The 22,551-nt window shown below is 38.5% G+C and overlaps 2 protein-coding genes across 2 annotated transcripts in view; both read left to right on the top strand.

The window, feature by feature from the left end:
- LOC134652015 (low-density lipoprotein receptor-related protein 2) overlaps nucleotides 1–22,551 on the top strand; it is a 421,270-nt gene that overhangs the window by 68,672 nt on the left and 330,047 nt on the right. The window lies entirely within an intron of this gene.
- On the top strand, nucleotides 2,850–4,409 carry LOC134652374 (uncharacterized). Its single transcript, XM_063507549.1, has 2 exons — nucleotides 2,850–3,929; nucleotides 4,316–4,409. Exons 1-2 carry the CDS (start codon nucleotides 2,973–2,975, stop codon nucleotides 4,319–4,321), a joined length of 963 nt encoding a protein of 320 aa, XP_063363619.1. The 5' UTR covers nucleotides 2,850–2,972; the 3' UTR covers nucleotides 4,322–4,409.

The following is a 22,551-nucleotide window of genomic DNA, read 5'->3' as shown; positions in this document are numbered from 1 at the left end:
ACCTGGTTAATTTTAAAATAAAGGAATGTATTGTATGCTATGCAACAGTTCCAAAATGTGATAAAAGTTGATTTATAGTTGTATGTAGGTACGTAGGTACTTAAATATATTAAATAACATTAGAAACCTCAATATTACTGATTTAAACTTTCACGATTTTTACACATTATTAAATTGTACAACGGGACTTAATCGCGTATCTCTGCCCTGCTAATCGCAAACGCAGTACTTTGTATGAGGGTGTTATTGCAAGTACTGCACCCGCGATAAGCAGGGCAGATCTAAGTTTTAAGATTACCATACAATAATGGCCGTTGTTCCAAGCAAGTAATATAAACAGAATCAGTAGCGCCATCTATAGAACACTGTAGCATCATGTGAAACGTGTCTTCACAAATAACAAAAACAAATTAAGTAACCTTAAAGAGCCCTCATTTTTTACGTTTTCGATATATAAGCAGTACCTGGAGATATTTGTCTTAGAGCGATTTTTCCATTTCTTTATTCCATGATTACATTACTATGCAAAAACGTCTTATCTGTAATTGGAAAAATCGGCCTCTCGTGGATTCTAATCTAACCTGACCCCAATTAGGTTTCTGGTTGTGATAATAATTGTTTTCAGTCCTATTTCAGATAAAAATGGGCCATTTTATTTAAAGAACTTACAATAAACTTTTTTGTTATTTGGATTTGTTTGTTATTTCTACAATATATTGTTATTTAGTACACACAACACTTGAGCTTACTGTGGAAGTTTGGATAGTGGATATACATATATTTTTTAAATAGATTAAAAAGAAAAACACTTAGGACTAGTAAGTAATACAACATATTCGCGCAGTGTGTGTTGGCGAATAGTTGCGCTCTCAATATTATACTTATGTATTTCTTGTTATAGCTGGTCAACCAAATCTTGTCAGTAAAAAAGGCGCGAAATTCAAATTTTCTATGGGACGATATCCCTTTGCGCCTACATTTTTCAAATTTGCCGCCTTTTCTACTGTCAAGATCTAGTTGACCAAGTATATAACTGTTTACATACAGAGTACAGAACAAACTGAAGGTATATACTTACTTAGGTTTACTTTTTATTTATTTATTATAATAAAAGTCGATTAGTGTAATTTGTTTTGATTTCAAATAATGGTTGACTGGTAGAGAACTCCTCAAGGCGTTAAGTCCGCCATTTGTACTCTTTTTGTGTAAATTTGTGCAATAAAGTTTAAATAAATAATTATCCAAATACTACCAGTTTAATAGGAATATCATGTAACAAGCCCTAATATCGTTAGAAGGTGTATGTGTGTGTGTCCCAATCAGTGCCGCTGACGGCTGCTAAACCACGTTATTGTCTTGGCGAACTGCTGTTGCGGTGCTGTGGGGCCACGAAATCGGCGGATTTTTTTTGGTATATGTATAGGTATGCATACAAAAATAGATAAAATTATATTCAGATACCAAGAAAACATTTCTAACTCGGGAAAAACCAATCGCGATAAGCAGAAATAAATGCCCCCATCGGGATTTTGTACTAGGCCGTTAAAATTATACACTAACAGAGTCATAGTCATACACGACATTTGTTTTGACCTAGATTCCGTATAATATTAACTAGCCGGTGCAGAATCAATAGAAGGGTTAAGAGTTCCTTTTATTAACTTTGTTATTGCCTTATTTGTTAGTTTTCTTTACATTTTCCTAGCCCAAGGGCACTTAAAAACCTGAGTGGATACAATACTTTCCACACGGCCACCATCGGACATGTTAAATTATGTTTTCACCACACCCGCTCGGAAAGGCTTACTTTGCACTTCAAAAACTGATAGCACAGTTGCATTTTATTCACATGTGAGGCAAAGTAATCAAATGCAAATTTTGAGTTGTTTTCTTATGTTTGTATAAATATTTAATAACATTCATTTGGATTTGATTAGGTTTGATTTTGTTTGATATTTTACATTTAATATTTGCTTCGGGTTGGTGTGGTGAAAAATTTTGTGTTTCACTCGGGGGCGAATTTTGTTTAACCCTCGTGCTTTGAAACCCTTGCAACGCTCAAAATTCCATTTTACGAACCACTCGCTACGGTCGTGGTTCAATTTTGGAATCTTTCGCTTACTCGGATATATATTATTACTAGCACGCGAACGGTTAAGCAACAACTTTGCCCCCTTGTAAAACAAATAACTATTCCTGAGTGAGCTGATGTGCCATGCCGTCAAAAACGATGAGAAAGCCATTGATGGATGAATAAAAAGGTTAAAACCGCTGTGTTAGTGGCTGCACACGGACGCTCCTAACACAATGTGGCTAATTTGAGCCCAGATTACAACCGTCAGCGATCACCTGGGGCCTAATTCTGTAACATGCACTGAATTAATAAAGAATTAATGGTTCCTCGTCATAGCATTTTCCAAGTAAAAAAGCAGTATTTTTAATAAAATCTTAATCTTAAAGATTAATTTTCAGCTTCATGTTTCTAGAGACCGTCTTTTAACTTAGAAGCCTGGGGTCCGCTTGACAACTAATCCCAAGAATTTACGTAGGTAGGCACTAATTTTTACGAAAGCGACTGCTTTCGTAAAAATTCCACTTACCGACTTTCCAACCCAGAGGGGGATCTTGGCCTTGTTAGGATTAGTCCGGTTTCCTCACGATGTTTTCCTTCACCGAAAAGTGACTGGTAAATATCATTCATGATATTTCGTACATAAGTTCCGAAAAGCTCGTCGGTACGAGCCGGGGTTTTAAGTTTTTAACCCGCGACCTCCGGATTGAAAGTCGCACGCTCTTACCGCTAGGCCAGCGCTTTTTAGTGTTCTGTATGGTTACTTATATGTAGGTAGATGCATAATCTTGCGATGGTCAGTTGGAATAAATCTGTCAACCAAACGGGCGTTTCCTTTAGACACCATTCCCAAATTTAACATTGGCTGACGAGGGAAATAAAAAGTGTTTTTGCGAGGAAGATGGCTAAAACTGTGGGAAAAGTCGCGTGCTTCGAGATGGATGGTGGAAATTGGCAAACTTATTGTGATCGGTTGGATATGTACTTTTTGGTGAACAATGTGGAAGACACCAAGAAGCTGCCGACGCTGATCAGCTGTATAGGGGACTCCGCGTACGAGCTGATGGTCAACTTATGCAGCCCGAAAAAACCGTGTGATTGCAAGTACGACGAAGTGGTTAAAGTAATGGCTAATTATTTACAACCGAAACCGTCGGTAGTCGCCGAAAGATTTAAATTCCGTCAATGTCGGCAAAGTAACGGACAATCAGTGGCTAATTTTATGGCAGAATTGAAGAAAGCATCCAAGTATTGTGATTTTGGTACTAATCTGGACGATAATATGAGAGACCAATTCGTTTGTGGCGTAAGTAGTGATTTTGTTAGACAGCGATTATTTGCAGAGGAAAAACTGACTTATAATAAGGCGGTTACGATTGCTACTACGCTGGAGGCGGCCGAGCGGGATTCACATGCAATCGGAGATAAGGATAATTATAGCGAGCGGAACGATGTAAAAACAGTGCATAAGATTCAACCGGTCAGCGCAGGTCGTGGTTTATGCGAGTCGTGCGGCGACCCTCATCATCGACAAACGGAGTGCAAGTTTAGTCAATACGTGTGTGACGTGTGCAAAATTAAGGGGCATTTGCGTAGGATGTGCCCGCAAGTCATGCGTGGCAGCAGTTTCGGAAGCCCTTTTGGGGCTAATCGGCGTGGCAATGGAGGCCGCGGACCGGCCAATCGCGGGCGGTCATGGCGCGGGGGCTGGAGCGGCCGAGGTGGTGGTGCCAGGTCCGGCTTGCATTGGGTGCAAGGTCGGGACGCGGAGGCGGACCAGGAAGACTTCATGGAAGGCGAGCGTGGAAGGGACGGCGAAGCAATTATGAATTTGATGTCGTTGAACCAGTACAAGCCGGTGTGTATTCCTATCCTTGTAAATGATCAGGTTTTGACGATGGAGGTGGACACGGGATCAGCAATATCATGTATAAGTAGTACAACCTACTATAAATATTTTGCTTACTGTACTTTGCACCCGTGTCAACTTTTACTTAAGTTTTATGATGGTTCGGGTATCCGGCCTCTAGGTTATCTTGAAGTAGACGTAGTTTACGAGAATAAGAAGAAAAACTTGGATTTGTATGTAATTAATAATGGTTGTACTAGTTTGTTAGGCCGTCAATGGCTCGCCGAGCTAGGCATAAATATACCACCTTTTAAGGTGTACAATTTTAATATAAACGACGGGTCTGTCGTCAAGTCGATGGATAAGGAGGCTATAATTTCGGATGTACTTTCCAGGCATAAGCCGTTATTCGAGGAGACGTTGGGCCGGTACACCGGAGGCAGGGCGTCGCTGTGTGTGCGCGAGGGAGCTCAGCCGATATTCTGCCGCGCGCGGCCCCTGCCGTACGCGCTGCGCGCGCGCCTCGACGCCGAGCTGGACGCTATGCTGGCGGCTGGCGTCATCGAGCCAGTCGACCACTCCGACTGGGCCACTCCTCTTGTCATTGCCAGGAAAGCAGACGGCGGTATAAGGGTATGCGCTGATTATAAGATTACCTTGAATAAAGCGTTATTGGTCGATAGGTACCCGGTTCCAAAAATTGAGGACTTGTTTACAAATTTAAGCAACAACTCATATTTTACGAAGTTAGATTTATCGCATGCCTACAATCAGTATGAACTAGACGAGGCGTCAAAGTGTTATACGGTGATAAATACTCACCGCGGATTATTTAAATATAATCGATTAGTGTACGGGCTCTCGTCCAGCCCAGGGATTTTCCAAAAAATGATGCAATCTGTTCTACAGGGAATTCCGAACGTACTTAATTTTTTAGATGATATCTTAATTACAGGGTCGGACTTAGACGCGCATTTAAAAACAATAAATGAGGTATTTAGTCGATTAGAAAATTGTGGGTTAAAATTAAAAAAGAGTAAATGCGTATTCCTGGCCGATAAAGTTACCTTCCTGGGATTTAAGGTCGATAAGCAGGGCGTGAGTGTAGACCCGGAGAAAATAAAACCCATAGTAGAAATGAGTGCTCCCAAAAACGTGGCCGAATTGCGTTCGTTTTTAGGAATGGTAAATTTTTATGGTAAATTCGTTCGCAACTTGAGTTCATATTTGCATCCACTGTACCAGCTAGTAAAAAAAGGGGTACATTGGCGTTGGGGTAAGGAGCAGGAGGCAGCTTTTAGACAGGTTAAGAGGTTACTGGTCAGCACGGACGTGCTAGTGCATTTTGATATTTCACAACAATCGGTTGTTACCTGTGACGCGAGTTCGCACGGCCTCGGGGCCGTGCTAGCACGGCGCGCGCCCGACGGCACCGAACGCGTCGTGGCCTATGCCTCGCGGTCGCTAACTGCACACGAGTTGCATTACAGTCAAATACATAAGGAGGCACTAGCAATCGTGTTTGCCGTGAGTAAGTTTCACCAGTACCTTTATGGTCGTAGGTTTACACTGCGTACGGACCACAAGCCCCTGGTGAGTATTTTTGGCCCAAACAGCGGAGTGCCGGTTACCGCCGCGAGCCGACTACAGCGTTGGGCGATAGTGCTTTCAGCTTACGATTTCGATATCGAGTACATTTCGACCGAGAAAAATACGGCGGACGCTCTTTCTAGGTTAATTAAATCATACAAAGATGAAGCGGTGGAGGAGGCGGGCCAGATACCTGAACAGACCTATCTGCATTTTGCCGCGGACGCTTTATTGTTAGATTATAATAAATTGAAAACCTCAACGGCCTCGGATCCGATTTTAAGCAGAGTTTTAGGTTACATTAAAGACGGGTGGCCGGCAGAATGCGAAATTAGAGAGTTAAGTCCTTACTTTAATAGGAAAAATGAATTATATACGGAATTAGGTTGTATCTTATGGGGTCACCGAGTGGTCATCCCAATAACATGTAGGGACAAAGTATTACAGGAACTTCATGAAGCTCACATGGGCATTGTGAAGACAAAAAGCTTAGCGCGGGGCTACGTATGGTGGCCCGGACTTGACGAGGCCATCGAGGCGCAATGCCGCGAGTGCGGCGTGTGCGCCGCCGCGTCTAGCGCGCCGCCGGCGCACGCGCCGCGCTTGTGGGCGTGGCCGGACAGGCCGTGGACTAGGATACATCTCGATTTCCTCGGTCCGATCCGGGGGAAAACATATCTAATCGTTGTAGATGCCTACTCAAAGTGGATCGAAGCTATAGGGATGAATGGCACTTCAGCGGCTGCGGTAATACGTGTGCTTAGGGAATTATGGTCTAGATTCGGCATTCCGAAACAAGTAGTTAGTGACAATGGGCCTCCGTATTCGAGTACAGAATTTAAAAATTTCCTATCATCGAATGGCGTAGATCAAGTACTCTCGGCGCCGTACCACCCGGCTTCCAACGGAGCCGCCGAGAGCGCAGTAAAAATATGCAAAGCGGTAATTATAAAATCTTTTAAAGAACATTTAGACGCGGAGACCGCACTGTGTAGATTTCTTTTGCAATATCGAAATACCGAACATACCACGACAGGAGAGAGTCCTGCGAAACTGTTGCAGGGACGTTCGCTGCGAACTAGGTTAGATTGCTTAAGACCGGATCGTGGGGATCATGTCCGAGCGGCACAGGAGCGGCAAAGGCGCGCGGCGGGCGGCGTCGAGCGCGAGCTGCGCGCCGGCGATCCCGTCTGGGTACGACAGTATCGCGGTGACGATAAGTGGATGCCCGGCACTGTACGAGATAGGCGCGGAGATACTGATTATATTGTAGACACTGACAATGGAACCGGGATTCATAGGCATATCGATCAATTGAAGAGCAGGAGGGTAACGCTAAATAACGGGGGAGGTAGTGTAGCTAAGCGCAATTCGCTGGTGTTTCCTGGTAATGACGAGTTGGTTGCCCGGCCGGACGTTGAGGAGCCAAGTGATGAGATGAGCCGGCCCGGCAGTGGCGATGAGCACGAGCGTGAGCCGGTAGCGGCGGCGGTTTCGGCTGCGTCCCCAACCGCGCACACAGCGGCTCCATGTACCGATAGAACGCCCAACAAGTCACCTGAACAATCATCTAGGTCTGGGGCCCAATTGCCTTCTGGCAGTCCTGTCAATGCGCCCAGGGTACCTAGACCCCGCAAGCCCCCGTTTAGATTCGGGTTTGAAGATCTCTTTGTTATCAGTAATACTTAATTAGATAAGGGTTTAGTGTTTAAGATCACAATTTTGTATTAGTACCTATATAAATAAATACCTCTTGGGTATATGATATACCTAGTAAGCCACTGAGATGGAATTTAAAATAATACTTATCTTAGTAACTAATGTATGTATATGTAACAGTAGCTATCGCTTATGTAATAAGATAGGTTATATTTAATTATTAAAAAGTTTTCCTTATCAATACAGTTAAGGTATCGTTATACTCGTTTATAGGGTCGTGCAAGTTTTAGTAAACGGCGATTATGTAATGCGCCCTAAGTGTAGCTATACGCATTAATAGTTATAAGTGTTCATTGGTATAAATTAAAGGTGGAGGTGTTCTGTATGGTTACTTATATGTAGGTAGATGCATAATCTTGCGATGGTCAGTTGGAATAAATCTGTCAACCAAACGGGCGTTTCCTTTAGACACCATTCCCAAATTTAACATTGGCTTTTTAGTAGAACTTGGCCTGATTTAACATAATTTAATTGTATCTTGATTGTATCCACGTGTTTGAATAGGGCCTCGCACGCTGCATTAGCCGCGATAACACCCGCCTGATACGCCATTCATGAGTCTAATACATTCATGAATTTAGCGAGCTCATGCCAACCTGTCGTAGCCAGGTTCGAACCCGGGCAGACGCGTGCTTATACGTATAACGTTTGTTTTACGTACACCTGCATACTATGCACAATGTGGTAGTTTCGATTTGATTAATTACAAAGCCCAAATATATGTACATATTTACTAAAACAGAGATTATATAACAAATGATCATAAGTCTAAATCTAAACCTATTAAAAATAACAACATTTATTAATACAACAGCCCGTAGCTGGGTAAATATTAAATTATAACAATCTTATAAAAATATATACCTAACTACTACAATATAACAGATAGAGACATATTTTTAATGTAATGTATTTGTAAATTTTGTGATATTTTTTTTTAATAATATAACAGATTGTATGTATATTCTCTACTATGTTTAATAATTAAATTTAGAGATGTAAAATGTCCCCATACGCATTTGTTCTTGGCTGTCGCACTACCATGCCCCACCATTCCCACCAGTCTCACTGCACCTTTAAATCACAGCCCGGTCCCTTTGATTTGTCTGCCATGGGTGTTGGTCGGCTGACCTTAGGGTTACCACATACTAATTTCAAACCCCTAACCTAACTTTTCGCCCACGCAATACTCGACTTTTCTTGCAACGAAGAAAATTTTTTTAAACATCGAGTTTATTAAAATTTGGTCTAGAAAAGTTTCATTTATTAATTAGTGTTGCTGGAAAAAAAATGCTGTTTTAAAGAGCTCTTCCAATTTTCACGTTATCAAAATAAAAAGAAATAATGTTTAAATAAACCTAGTAAGCAAATGTTAGAAAGTTAATTTATTTAGAAAATGAATGCTTTGAAAACAACATTACTTGTTAAAACACGCCATCCTACTTTGTTACAAATCCTACTTTATACATCGCGTATTATTTTAATATAAAAACCTTGTTCACTCGTGCATTACGAATTGGTACAGTCGACGCCAAAGATATGTTTACACTTTTGCCCGTTACTCCTTTGTAATAAGGCGAAAAATGTAAAGATATCTTTGAAGTTGACTGTACAACGAAAGTAAAACAAATGTGAATCTCAGTGATGAAAACAAAGTGTGACAAATCTCATCTTGTATCGTGCATATATCACGTGAAATGAGATAGTCTTACCAAAGAGAACAGATTATATTATAGAGGGTTAAAGTCATAGTAAATTTCGTTGTCACAGTAAATTTACTGCTATCTATCGCGACACACGATTAAAACTAAAAATGAGGAATATATGTAGGTACCTATATATGTATAAATATATTATTATTTTTAGGTTTTTTTTTAGAACGCCATATGACTTTGACCCATGTTCTTTCACTGATATGTGTTAAAGTTATTAAATATCAAACGGTGTCGTCAACGCCATCGACTCGCGTATAGGCCAAAGGTGGCGCCATCTAGTCGAGGATAACTGTTTCTTGATTTCCGAGGCACGTTCCCTCCTTCCTTACTTATCTTATACGGAGTCGCATATATCTTTGGTCTGGTACGTTGCTCTGTACGCTGCGAATTAATCTTCATTTGGAGTCGTAATAAAGTCAGGAGAGTTAGACATGCGCTGTTGCCTTTTATAATAATTTGAGAAAGGGGTAAGAAAGCACCGTAACAGGGAAAGAGCTAAGATTTTGAAGGATACAATACAATACAAATCCTCTTTATTGCACAAACTCAATAAAACATTTACAGAGAGACACACATAATACATGAAGACAGAGGTAATAACAGGCGGTCTTATAGCTAAAGAGCGATCTCTTCTGCCGCTCTAAGACCGCCTGTTGTCTGCCTCTATCATTAATCAATTGTTTTTCTTTAAGCTGTATCTTTTACTGAGGTGTACCAATAAACAGTATTCTATATATTCATCGAATTTATTTATTCTACTTTACCTAACCCTTACCAAAAGGTAAGGAAAACCCTTTCACACCACACCCTATTTTAATATCTTCCTTACACCCCGTCTCTTAATATTGAGACAAAGTGCTACAGATATTATGATTTGTGTACCCGCGACTCCTTTTGTAAGTCAGTAAGAAAATGCCATATCTGACTCTGGCGGCTGTATCTATTTAGGACTTTGTTATACTAATATTATGATATTTATGATCTTCTTCATAGAGGCAGATGAGATCTTTACAATTTATGCGAGGATCAAATACGATGCTACAAATACATATTTGTTAGATGAGTATCGTTAGTTGCTTATGAATATTTCTGTTCTAAATTTGCTGTACTTATTCAGCAAATGTGTAATCACTTGTTTATCCATACTTACTAAATTATAAATTCGAATGTAATATGTATGTCTCTTTGGGCCCGATTCGGATTTTGTAATAGACATCTATTAGATATCTTTTAGACATCGCCAAGATACGATAACGATATGATTAAGATCTAACCTGTCAAATTTGACATTTCCGAGATTCTGGAGATACTCTTGAACGATTTCCACAAGATATTACTTAGAGATCTAATTCACATCTAATAGATATCTAACACGATCTATAGTAAAAGTGACATTGGTTGCCCGAATTGCGCTGCAAAAGAGAACTAGTTGAAATCTAAACTATAACGTATCTAGAATGGATCTAGTACGTGTCGTCTCTTGTGAATACCTTGAAGTTCGAATACGCAGTCTGTCTGTGACCTCTTCACGCTTCTACCGTCGCTGAACCGATTTGGATGAATGTAATGCAGATATTTTGAGTCATCAGTCAGTTTATATTTGAAATCACCTCATTAATAACAAAATACTCGAGCGAGTAATACAAACATTAGTAAGTTTTTAATTTCACCTCGAAATTCTTAAGTGCAAAATAAATAATGCATCGAGTTCAAAACAGAATAATCTTAATATTCAGTGTTCAATTTGGTTTTAAATCGACTAAATAAATATACATATTTATGTCAACATAACTTGTTCCTGGCCCCTCCTATTTTGGTACAAATTGAGAAAAGTTATAATGAATAACTTATTGTTTTGTGGTCCGAGGTTGTTTTTACGAAAAGAAAGATACAGTCAACCAAATTAAATATTCACCTTAGTGCCTTAGTATTTTTTAAGTGCCTTTTTCTTTGGAATATTGTGCTGCTTATTAATTTATACTTTGAAAGCAGCTATCTTAAAGCATTAACCCGTAGAGCGCCCTAGTATCACACGTGTGATGCTAACTCAATTTGGGTCGTAGCGACTCAGTGTCAGACGTGTGTTACTACAGATCAATATGGGTCGAATTGCTTTGCATCAATTTGTTGTATGATGTTCGTTCGCCGGGCTAATTCGCGAACTTTGTATAAAGACTCGCAGCATGTACCTATGTCTTTATCTGTCTATATTTCCATAATTACAATATTTAAGTTTCGATTGATGTATTCTATAAACGGTTTTGATCTTGGCTAGTTCCCATGATGACTCTTGGAGTTTATTTGGGGCATTATCTATGAAAAGAGACCTTATTGTCAATGGCGCTTACGCCGCACAGCGTCGCGCGGCATTGTATTTATATCGGAGCATCATTAATAATGGCGTAACCGCCATCGACAATAAGGTCCCTTTTCATAGATAACATCACATTTATTAATCAACTTTACATTGACAGTTCAACCAAACATGTAAGTTATGGGTTACAAACGTTTGTACTTAAAACTAATTGTAATAAACATATCACTAAAATTAATAAATATTAATAGTTGTGGGCGTAGATATTGACTCTAGATAGCGGGCTGCTGTGGCTAGGACTTTCGGTTCCTTCTGTTTGTGAGAATATGTCAAGAGTGGGATTATGTAAAATAAATGTGGAATGGAGTTGGCCGGTCGAAGTATTTAGCAGATGGCGCCAGCATAGCTTGCCCTGTCAATCCTTAGACAATTGTCAAATTCTTGATCTTTTAATAAAATTTTATGCCCTGGATGCCCCTTAACCCCTCGTATGCGGCCTGTCAGATTTGATTATTGAAAAAGTGACCTTGAAATTTAAAACAATAGATTTAAATTCCCACGCACGGATCCGTGTCTAAGCATACGAGGGGTTAAATCAAATCTCATAGAACTAAACTGGAGCAAACTATAATGGCGCCATCTATGCAAACCTTTGACAGTTACCAACCCCATTGTGATGAAATGTCATGAAAAGTCGATTTGTGCTACAGTTTCATGTGAAACAAAACCTGCCATGTCCAATTAGTCTGCAGCAACAATCGGTGCAAATGTTCACCGCCGGCGCATTAACTTCTACACAGCTTATAACAACCTGTCCTGGGCTATAACCTCGAAAATCGAAGTTCGCAAATTGCGGGCATTTTTCTCTTTCACTCTAATTACGCCTTCATTGGAGTAAAAGAAAAAGATCCCCGCAATTTACGAATTTCGGATTTCGCGGTAGGCCCTCTGCTCCTTTTATCATGCCCTAAACCTTGCAAAAAAGGCGAATATTACCCATCGTAAACCATAGAGTAACTTATACATGTTATGCATTAAACTGTTTTTTTGACAAGTTTTCACAGACAATAAAATACCTATGACATTGATACATCAAGGCGGTTTGTTTACAAAGGGTCTACCGGGAAACGCGAAAATCTAAACTCTGCTATCCGCGTCTCTATCGCTCGAATATGCAAGAGTGATAGAGAAGTTAGAGGGTAACAAAATTTCGTCTCTCTCAATTTAATTATTTTCTTTTTTGGCTACTCAATCAAAATTACAGAGTAATTTCATTTCATTTATTTTATGCAAAAACCATGATTATAATAAGGTGTTACATAAACATTTGGTACATGGTCGTCGGTTTGGTAATAATTTACATACATAATTTTCGCCAAACTGCATGACAGCTTGCTGGCGAACCATCAAGTAAAAGTGGCCCCACTGTTCTAAGTTTTCCCCAGCGCCAGCCGTGTCCGGTAATCGCGGGCTATTGACGCCCACTTTACCGGTTAATCGGATTCCGGGAGATTTACCGGAATCCGGTAATGTGCGCTCACGGCGAGATATATGGGCCGTTTAATTTGGCATACCGCTGCGCTGTTAATATTTAAGTTATGTTTTCTGCTTCATTTTATACGTAGCGTAATTTAAGAAGAGTCAAATGAAATGAATAATTACGATTGAAATCAATGAAAAATCTAAATAAATTGATTCAAATCCATCCAACATTTCTTCGGTCTCAATGACGGTGCAGCCCTACCTAACCCGTCGACATCCACCCTGCACAAGCGCCATGTTTTTGTTGTTGCTCATTCTGTTTTTAATAATTTCACATTTTTAATAATTAAACGTCTATAACGAAAAATAAATATTATAGGACAATTTAACACAGATTGATTATACGTACACAGCCCGTTAACATTTTCAAGACTTTTTTCTGTTTCTCGGAAAAAACTACTTTTCTGTCACTTTTTTACTCTTTTTTAAAAATATTATGTCTAATTGACCTATCTCTCTTTCCAGGTATGTCCGAATCTACAAAGAAACACGCAGAAAGCCGCCAAGTCATTTAAAATCATCAAAGGAACACGTAAAAACGTTGGCAAGTCATTTGAATTCTCTAACTTCGTTCTCGTTCTGAATTTCCAGATATTAAAATTTCAAAACGCTTTCCTCCTTTAGTTATTAACATAAGCTACAAAAAATTGTTTTCTTGGAGAAAATTTCATAAAACGCGCCTAAAAAATTCGCATGAAACTGCCTAACTTTAAGAGGCAATTTTCAAAATGGCGGACAGAAATGGCCGCTCGCGGTACAATACATGTTTTTAACAAATGTGTATTGTACACAAACAATGGGATATTCCAATTCACCTTTTGTTTGTTGCTACTTTGTCGTGGAGTGAAAACCTGTGTTTACGAGTACCTAATTATTTTGCTTCGAGTATTATGGTTTTATGATAAACGAATGAATAAACGATACTTTAACATACCTATAAAGGTACAGATTTATTTTTAGAATAAATATATACGATCCATTTAAAACGTACTTAATATCTATGTATAGGTACATATATATGTTTACTAATGACCTTATTAACATTAATCATCGATTTATCGTATTAAGTTGTAATTACGTTGTTTACGTTTATTTTTAAGGTGCTTACTTGTTTTAAGGTGGCTGAGCTGACGCAAGTATGTAAAATTTTCCATTCGATCTTCTACGGAGTGAATTTTATGCAATTTGATTTTTATATAATTGTTTGCAAGATTGCTATCTAATTATTTTAACATTATTCCTAAACAAGTGTGAATACCTTAGCTATCTAGGCGTATAAAAGTTGAGTATATTCCGTCAGATCTATGAAAATATAGACAAACTTTTAACAAAGTGCGACTCGTGCTGAACATCCGTGACGCAAATGCACGTTCGACACCTCTGAGACTTTTCCGCAAACTTTTCCATGCACATTGTCTGAACTCTTTTCCTTAGAAAATACGACCTGTTTTCCTTTACAGAAAACACTGTTGTGTCTGTCGAGAAACTTTAATATTTGCGGACGTGAAGAACTTTATGTAATGGAAATATGGTATATTTTGAGTGCTTAGTTTGTTTGTTTGGAATGTTGTTGAAGTTCTGGGGAATAGAAGTTCGCGTATGACAGTAATGGCGACAAATTTGAATATAGTGAGTATTGAGAAAACTATTGAAAACAACTGAAATAGTATTTTACATGGCTAGGGCAGTCAACAGTAGACAAACAAATAAGAAAACCTTAGATCACAATCTAAGGTTTTCTTATTTGCTGCCCGAGGTGGGTATACAATTTTTCTGCTCGACGAAGCCGAAAGTTGACGCTGTCCGGAGGGCAGAAAAAATAAATAAAGAGCTTCTTGAGAGCCATAGTATTATTAATGTTATTATACACAATAATTTGTTGCCAAGCGGACCCCAGGCTCCCATGAGCCGTGGCAAAATGCCGGGACAACGCGAGGAAGATATGATACACAATAATTTGTTTCGAAATTCAGCATTTAGCAAAGTGAGAAATGGCAATTATCTATAGTGACACTATACCACTATACCAGAATAAAAAACGACAAAAAAACGTAACGAAATTAAAAGCAATAAAAAAGTGAATCATTTTGAAAGAATTTATTGTTATTAATCTGTAAGTATATAAAATTAAAAAAAAAACATAATAACACTTACTAAACCTAGGTACTACACTATGCTACAGGTAAAAAAAATGCCCTAAATCGCCGTCAACGGGCAGGGTGGGTGCCCAGAAGGCTGGCCGCGTTTCCTCGCTGTATCGCTGAAATAATTGTTTGAAGTCAGTTAAAATTTTAAATAATTATGGTAAAAGTGACAAACGACAGGTAATTTAACATATTTTATACCCCGGAAGGAACAGTTTTTAATGATTAGCACGCTGCCTGATTGCAGGAAGCTGCAATTTGTCGCGTCGTGTGAAAAGGGCTTAAATGCTCATAAAGGTATAAAATACCGAAGAAAATTTGCAAAAATTGCCTCAAAATATTAAGGTTTACGTATATATTTTGAATTATCATGATTTTATCTGGGACGAAGCTATGAGGTTGAGGATTTATTTCCGCCTTTTTTGTTCGTCTTGGCGGGGGCACTACTGTGTCCCTAGAAATAGAGATGTGAACTTAATGTCTTTGTATGAACCATTGCACTTATATGTTTATCATGCACTGTTACGCCATTTGTCTTCTGAGCTACTATGCAATTTGTTATGGTGGCAATTTTTGCAGTGTGGGCTGTGGGCCGCGTTAATTTTGCAAATTGCCACCCATTAGGACGGCCACACTGCGGTGATTAAATGTTAAATTTTCATATATTATAACGTCAGATTTTTAAAGTAAGTATGTAGATTTTCCAATAAATAATATTTACTCTTTTTCAATAAAAAATCATTACAGTATCTTTTAATAAAAAAAACTGCTGTGAGACACAGAAATACTAAATATATTTAAACGGGTCACTCACCGGTCCGCTAACGCGAACTCCCTATGATGCTACTCGGTACGGTGTGAAAAATTAAAACGTAGGGCATTATAAATTCTAGTTTTTTAGTACTTAACATAATAGCCCACCCAAGCATGCCTGAAAAGTAGGTATTATGTTCCCGTTCAGAACGTCGAGGAAGTTAAACTTACTTTCAGTTATTTTAATGAGTTATAAAAACGAAAGTGTTTAGACGTAATTTTTTATGAAAATGAGCATGAAATGGTTTTTAAGAATTGCGTGGACAGAAAGTACTAAAATAAATAGTTAAAGTAGTTGCTTTAAGTACTTAATAAGTACCTAGGTTTTTGTATTTTTGGTGGTGGTGTGTTATACATACTCGTATAGTATTTATTTCCGTATTTCCTTTCGCGGTGGGAGGGCGGTAACATTAACTGCATGCGAAAAATACTAGAGATGTCACGAATATTCCGCAACTATTCGGTATTCGGCCTATTCGGCCACTTTGCCGAATATTCGGTATTCGGCCGAATGTTGCCTATTATTCGGCTGAATACCGAATATCTGTTGCACCTACGTAAAAAGAAAAATTGCACAATAATTGCCAAAAACTATGTAGGTATATTTAGAATGTGTTCTTGGAAAGTTGTTAAATACGAAGACCCTGTTTTGAGTATTTGTTGATTGAAAAACATTTAATTTTTATCATGAGTCTGTTTTGTTTGACTCTATCTATTCATTATAGCATTAGCTGTTCAACAAAAATATATCTTAGCTAATGTAATCTAACGTTGAGCTTTGTTAGCGATGAGTTTTCATAATAATTGTGACTCAAAATGTTCGCATGTCATGCCGAACATTCGGTCGCCGAATATTCGGTATTCGGCAGAGAGAGGGGCCGAATATTCGGTATTCGGCCAAAACCACTATTCGGGGCATCTCTAAAAAATACCCAAGTAAGTTAACGGGTTAGCATTAGTACTAATTGATTAGCACGTTATTGTATCGCTGATTAACATATTGTTTTAATAATAAAGATTTCCGCAATGTGACGCCAGATTCAAGAAACAATAAAAACCCAAAATCTATAGAAAAATTACCTATAATGACTAAGCTAATACTTGGTAAGGTAAACTACTAAAGGTAAAGTACTAGTGCTAGATAGTAGATAGCCCAATAGATGACACCCTGCTGTCACCTCTATTGACAATGACTTAAGTTTCAAGATGACATATACTGGTACCGCGTCGAGCACCAGTACGTTTACCTTACAATTTTATGCTTAATTTGGCAAAAACATTTACCTACTTTTGTCGTAAAAATTATCCCAAGAAACCCAAACCGTTACTTATAGGCGTTCTAAATCATATTTATGTATATCGTGTATTTGCTAACAATCGCTCGTTAAACATACCTTTAGGATTAGAATTCATACACAACACTATAAATCTAAATAGTAAAATCAACCGACAGACCCTACCTAACCCTCTCACTGACGTAAACCGTTCTAACTGTAGGTACCTACATGAAACCGTGTACCATAAATACAACACACAACTACATAGATAACCCGTGTACCATGACCGGTACACACGGCTACCATGGACTATGGAACAGGGATCGGAACCGGTTTTTTGCAAAAACTTCGAAATTACCATATTTTTTAAATTAGTTTATACTCGAAACGTAGGACTCAGTTGTGTGCTTAGGTAACAACTTCGTATTGTTAGATTGCCCAATTACAAATGAAATAATTAGCAAAGAACGAAAAAATAACGGTATCCGATCCCTGCCGTGGAGTTATGGACACATATGTATTTATTTACACAGTTTTCAGTTGACACCGATACGTCATTAACCCATGCATTCGTAAACCGTATTGCAAAGCCTTGTGGCGTTATTCATAAACGCGCTACCAGCGTATTTGTAAGAAAGTCATAAACATAGATTAACTAATTGAGGCTTGTAAAACTTTATGAATAACGGGGACAAGCTGAACTTGCTCCATTCACTAACCGGTTAAACCAGGAGTTACCATGGTTACCAGTACAATTTGACACTGGGCTAACGGTTTAACCGGTTAACCCCTGTTTAGTGGGTTGGTGCAAGTGGTGCCAAGAGGGTTTATGTTAATACAGTACAGCACATACAGTAATACAGTATACAGATCTCGCCTTATTACAAAGGTGAAAGGAGTAAAAGTGTAAACATATCTTTGGCGTCGACTGTACCTTCGTCCACCAATAAATGACAATTAGTAAACCTTATTCCAGAGCCATAAGGTTCACCAATACTCAGTGTTGGTGTTAGTACATAACAATAGGGCGGTGCGGTCATCCGTGAACCTATGGCCTCTAACGATAGTAGTTTATACCTACTTTATAGCAATCTATGGTGTGGGCGTTCTATAACTTGTTCGTTTGGTGCAATAGATGGCGCTGTTACACTCAGCTTGAATTGTATTGTAATTGAAGATGTCCATAATATGTAATTGAATACAGAGTATGCAAATGAAAAATTAAGCAATAAGTTTGTCTCGGTTCAAAATGAACCCTGTGTTACCTGCATACCTAATTGAAATGAATTAAGTATTGACACGTCACTTACCAAAATTGGCTCAGTAGTTTTAACTCTACATACATGCGATACAATATCAACGTACAGCGAGCTGCAAAATTACATGGGCACATTGTGAATGGAATTCGTTCCTAAACCTTACTTACATTTTTACTAAGTCTCTATCTTCCCTTTAATTGAACACTTCTAAACTATCCCAGTCATTTATTCAATAAATCCTTTGATGTAAATTTTCCTCAACAATAAACAAAGCGCATATTGGTGTAGGCGTAAGATTCATCGGAAGAACACAACGTGGCTTGTATCACGAGCGCTCGAGTTTGCACTGATAAGCCGGATAGAATGTTAAGTGTTAACGTTCATGCCTATTTCTCGTCGCCCGCAGAGAGAGAGAGAGAGAGAGAGGGAGTTTAGATATTATCTAGCGTAGCATAGTCTTTCATCTCATACAAAGTAAGATACTATAGTTAGAGGATACCCCAAAAGTTTATGTTTGTAGTAATTCTGTAGAGCGGTCACCACGACACGGGCCTAGCCTAGTGTGGGGCCACTGAGCTAGTTATGTAATTTTATCTTCTTCCTTTTAATATACGTTTTTTTTATGTATACATGAAAAGTACAAATGGAGGACTTAATGCCAGAAGGCAGTGGTTCTTAACCTTTTCAGTTCGGTTACCCCTATGACTAACTAGGGAACCTGATTTTACCCCTCCTCCCAATGGTAATAAAAAATAAAACGTGTACGTTTGTTGTATTGTTAAAATAGGTTAGCTCATTACCCCCGTAAAATACCAGTTTTACCCCCACCCCATATTCTACATTAGCTTAGAACATTATGCAGCAAAAGATTGCAGTAGGACGGTTGCATGATCATTTGTTAATTATTAATATTATATAACGCATGAGACTTGTCTTTCACAACCTACGAAGCTTTAAGCCCCTAACTGAATAAAATTGTTCTCAATATAATCCCTCTCAACCCCCTTAGAAGATATACAAATTGATTTGACAAACGACGAATAAATTGTCATGTAACGCGACATATAAATAAGTATAAAGATACTTACTAGGGAGTGCTCCCGGTACTGGTTTTCTATACAAATACAGTACCGGAACCGGGAATTCCCGGTTCTCGTCATACAAACTCAGTACCTACCGGAAGCATTCCCTAATACTTACAATCATAATCTGAGGATTTTGTTCGACTGTACATGTACGATTTTGATAGGTACTCATACAGCATATTTTATATCGTCACATATCAAACTTATCCAACTAGAAGCACAATTTGGTACATTGCATTGCACATTTATTCTGTTCTGTTAAAAAAACAAATCCTGTTACATTTTTTGCATGGACTTGAACAATGTCATATGCTTATTTGTTTGATTTAATATTCTTTGATCCGGGTAAACCGTTACACGATCATCACCGGCAATTAATATCGGTCCGGTCGCCCGCTTGCCAGTGGGTTAAAGTTGCATTCGGATAGCGACTGCTACAGCGTTACTGTTGCAACTTTACTGCTGGTAGTGTTAGATGTCACTGCGAATCTCCTTGATAAAATGATCGACGGATTGAATGTTCTAATAACAACAACCATGTTTAATTTTATGTCGCATTCACGCTTCAGCGCCGTAGCCCTACATCTAGGGTTTAGGGCTCAGCATGGTTCCATTTTTATCGACTGTCACTATGCCCGTCACTTTCGCTCTTACATACTTGTTAGAACGTGACAGGCATGGTGACAAACGATAAAAATGTGACCGTGCTACTAGGGCTGGATTCGAAATGTATGAAATTATCCGGATCCGCGGATCTTCCCATACATTTCAGATCCGTCGTGAAAATCCTAACTACATCACCATCATTCAATTTAAGAGCTGGGCACCAACAAGAGTTGGTGCAGCGAGATGAAGTTGTTTCCACCTTGTTTGATCCAAAGCCAGCCTTTTAGTATCCTGTTATGACATATCTAGTATCCCTTCATGCTTCTTTACTTGGCTCATATCATTTTTCTTGGTCTTCCCCTCCCTCACAACAACAATGATGTATGAGCAGTACGTCACAATAGTAAGGCTGCTGCGGTTACAATCCAAATTTTACCTTAACAATTAATACCCGCTGCCCGCTCTTGCCCGTAGGTTACCCGGACGCGTACGGCACCCGGGCATTGGGTACCCGTACCGCATCAAAATATCAATTTACAATTCATTATAGATAATTACCGGATAAAAGGCTCAAATGGTATTAGGTTTTTAATTACCGCTTGCTATTAGATATTAACATAAAGTAATTAATTTTTGAACCGTTTACGGATTTTAGGAGGATTATTTCCCGACATTAGGTAATGATTGTACATAATACAGGTAGGTGTATAGTTTGTGTATAAAAAAAATAGCATGTATTTATATGCCACACAAATTTTGAGGAAATCCCTCCTTATTGGGAAGTCTCATATCATACCTTCCCCATAAAGTTTTAAGTCATAATTTTGTCATATTATCATTAAGTAGTCCTAAAACTAAACCGTTAACTTTTCAGGATTTTCGTAAGGTTATCCTATAAATAATAAGTTAGGTTAGCTTTGTTTTATGGCAATCCTGAAAAGTGACGCGTTACTGAACCAAATAAATTATGAATTTATGACTAACGAAAATGCGGGCAAACAATACATTATGACTTAAAACTTTTTGGGAAACAATTGCAATGGAGACCCATAACGAGTATATACTTAATGATATGATTATGTCAACACTCAACAGCCATACAAATAACAATAGCCACTTAATTTCCTGAGTAAATTCTATAACGCCCCTTAATCTAGTCTTGTGTGCTTGTGTATTGGCAGGCCGTCAAGTGTTATGACGTAATTTAGTTGAATACACAATAATACACATGATCAAATACTCATACCTATGTATGTAGGTACCTATTATACTTAATTTGATATGAGTTTGCCACCATATGTATAAATAATTAAGTTCACTGCTTCTCAACCCTCTTATTTACAGTGTACCTGCATTTGAGCGTTTTCAAAAAAAATTTACATTTCATTAATGTCTTCAAAATATTCGACTTCTTGGGCTCATTTTACTCAGAATTTTTTGTACATTCACGCCTCATACATAAAAAAATGTGTCCCAAAATTTTGTATGAAAAAATATTTTTCCAGTGCGTCACGTTCATACAAATAAAAAAAATATTCATACAAAAATGTGACGATCTGGAAAAGAAATCTTGGGACACATTTTTTCATGCATGAGGCGTGAATGTACAAATGATTCTGAGTAAAATGAGCCCAATTAGTCAATATTTTGAAGACATAAATGAAATGTACCTACATTTTTAGGGTTCCGTACCCAAAGGGTAAAAAACGGGACCCTATTACTAAGACTTCGCTGTCCGTCCGTTCGTCCGTCTGTCACCAGGCTGTATCTCATGAACCGCGATAGCTAGACAGTTGAAATTTTCACAAATGATGTATCTCTGTTGCCGCTATAACAACAAATACTATAAACAGAATAAAATAAAGATTTAAGTGGGGCTCCCATACAACAAACCGATTTTGACCGAAGTTAAGCAACGTCGGGCGGGGTCAGTACTTGGATAGGTGACCGTTTTTTTGCTTGTTTTTTTTGCTTGTTTTGCTCTATTTTTTGTTGATGGTGCGGAACCCTCCGTGCGCGAGTCCGACTCGCACTTGGCCGGTTTTTTAACACATTAAAACCCGTCTTTAATTTAATTTGGTAGTCGAGCTAGTAACTCATAGCTAGTAACAAAGTTCTCTAAACTCGTACACACTTTATCGCCTAAACAATGCCTTGTTGATGTTCTGATTATTTCTGATAAAACTCTTCACACTTGTAAAAGGAACCGTATGTCCTGAGCAGTAGAGTGCACGTTTTAGTAGTGGTTGTTTAAAAAACAAAGGTCTTAATCGGCTAACTGTTAGTGATTAAGCGTTTGATATTGGAAGACAATAATACCACATTATTGCATTTACTAGTATATTTCGGCTGCGTTTCCACCAGAGAGATAGGATGCGTATCGAGGAATATGTTTATTAAGAACCAATAGAATCACATTTAACATTAAGATTCTTCCTTCAGATTTACAACTTAAAAGTAAAACTATGTTCAGTACCCAGACAATCGTCCGATGCAAAGCGTTTCCAACAAAACTGATGAGCGAGCAATTTTGAAAAATAAAACGCAAATTCTTACCGATTTGCTCG

The sequence above is a fragment of the Cydia amplana genome, chromosome 11, assembly GCF_948474715.1.
Source record: "Cydia amplana chromosome 11, ilCydAmpl1.1, whole genome shotgun sequence".
Classification (NCBI taxonomy): domain Eukaryota; kingdom Metazoa; phylum Arthropoda; class Insecta; order Lepidoptera; family Tortricidae; genus Cydia; species Cydia amplana.
Note: the sequence above shows the minus strand (reverse complement) of the source record. Positions and strands in the feature narration are given on the sequence as shown.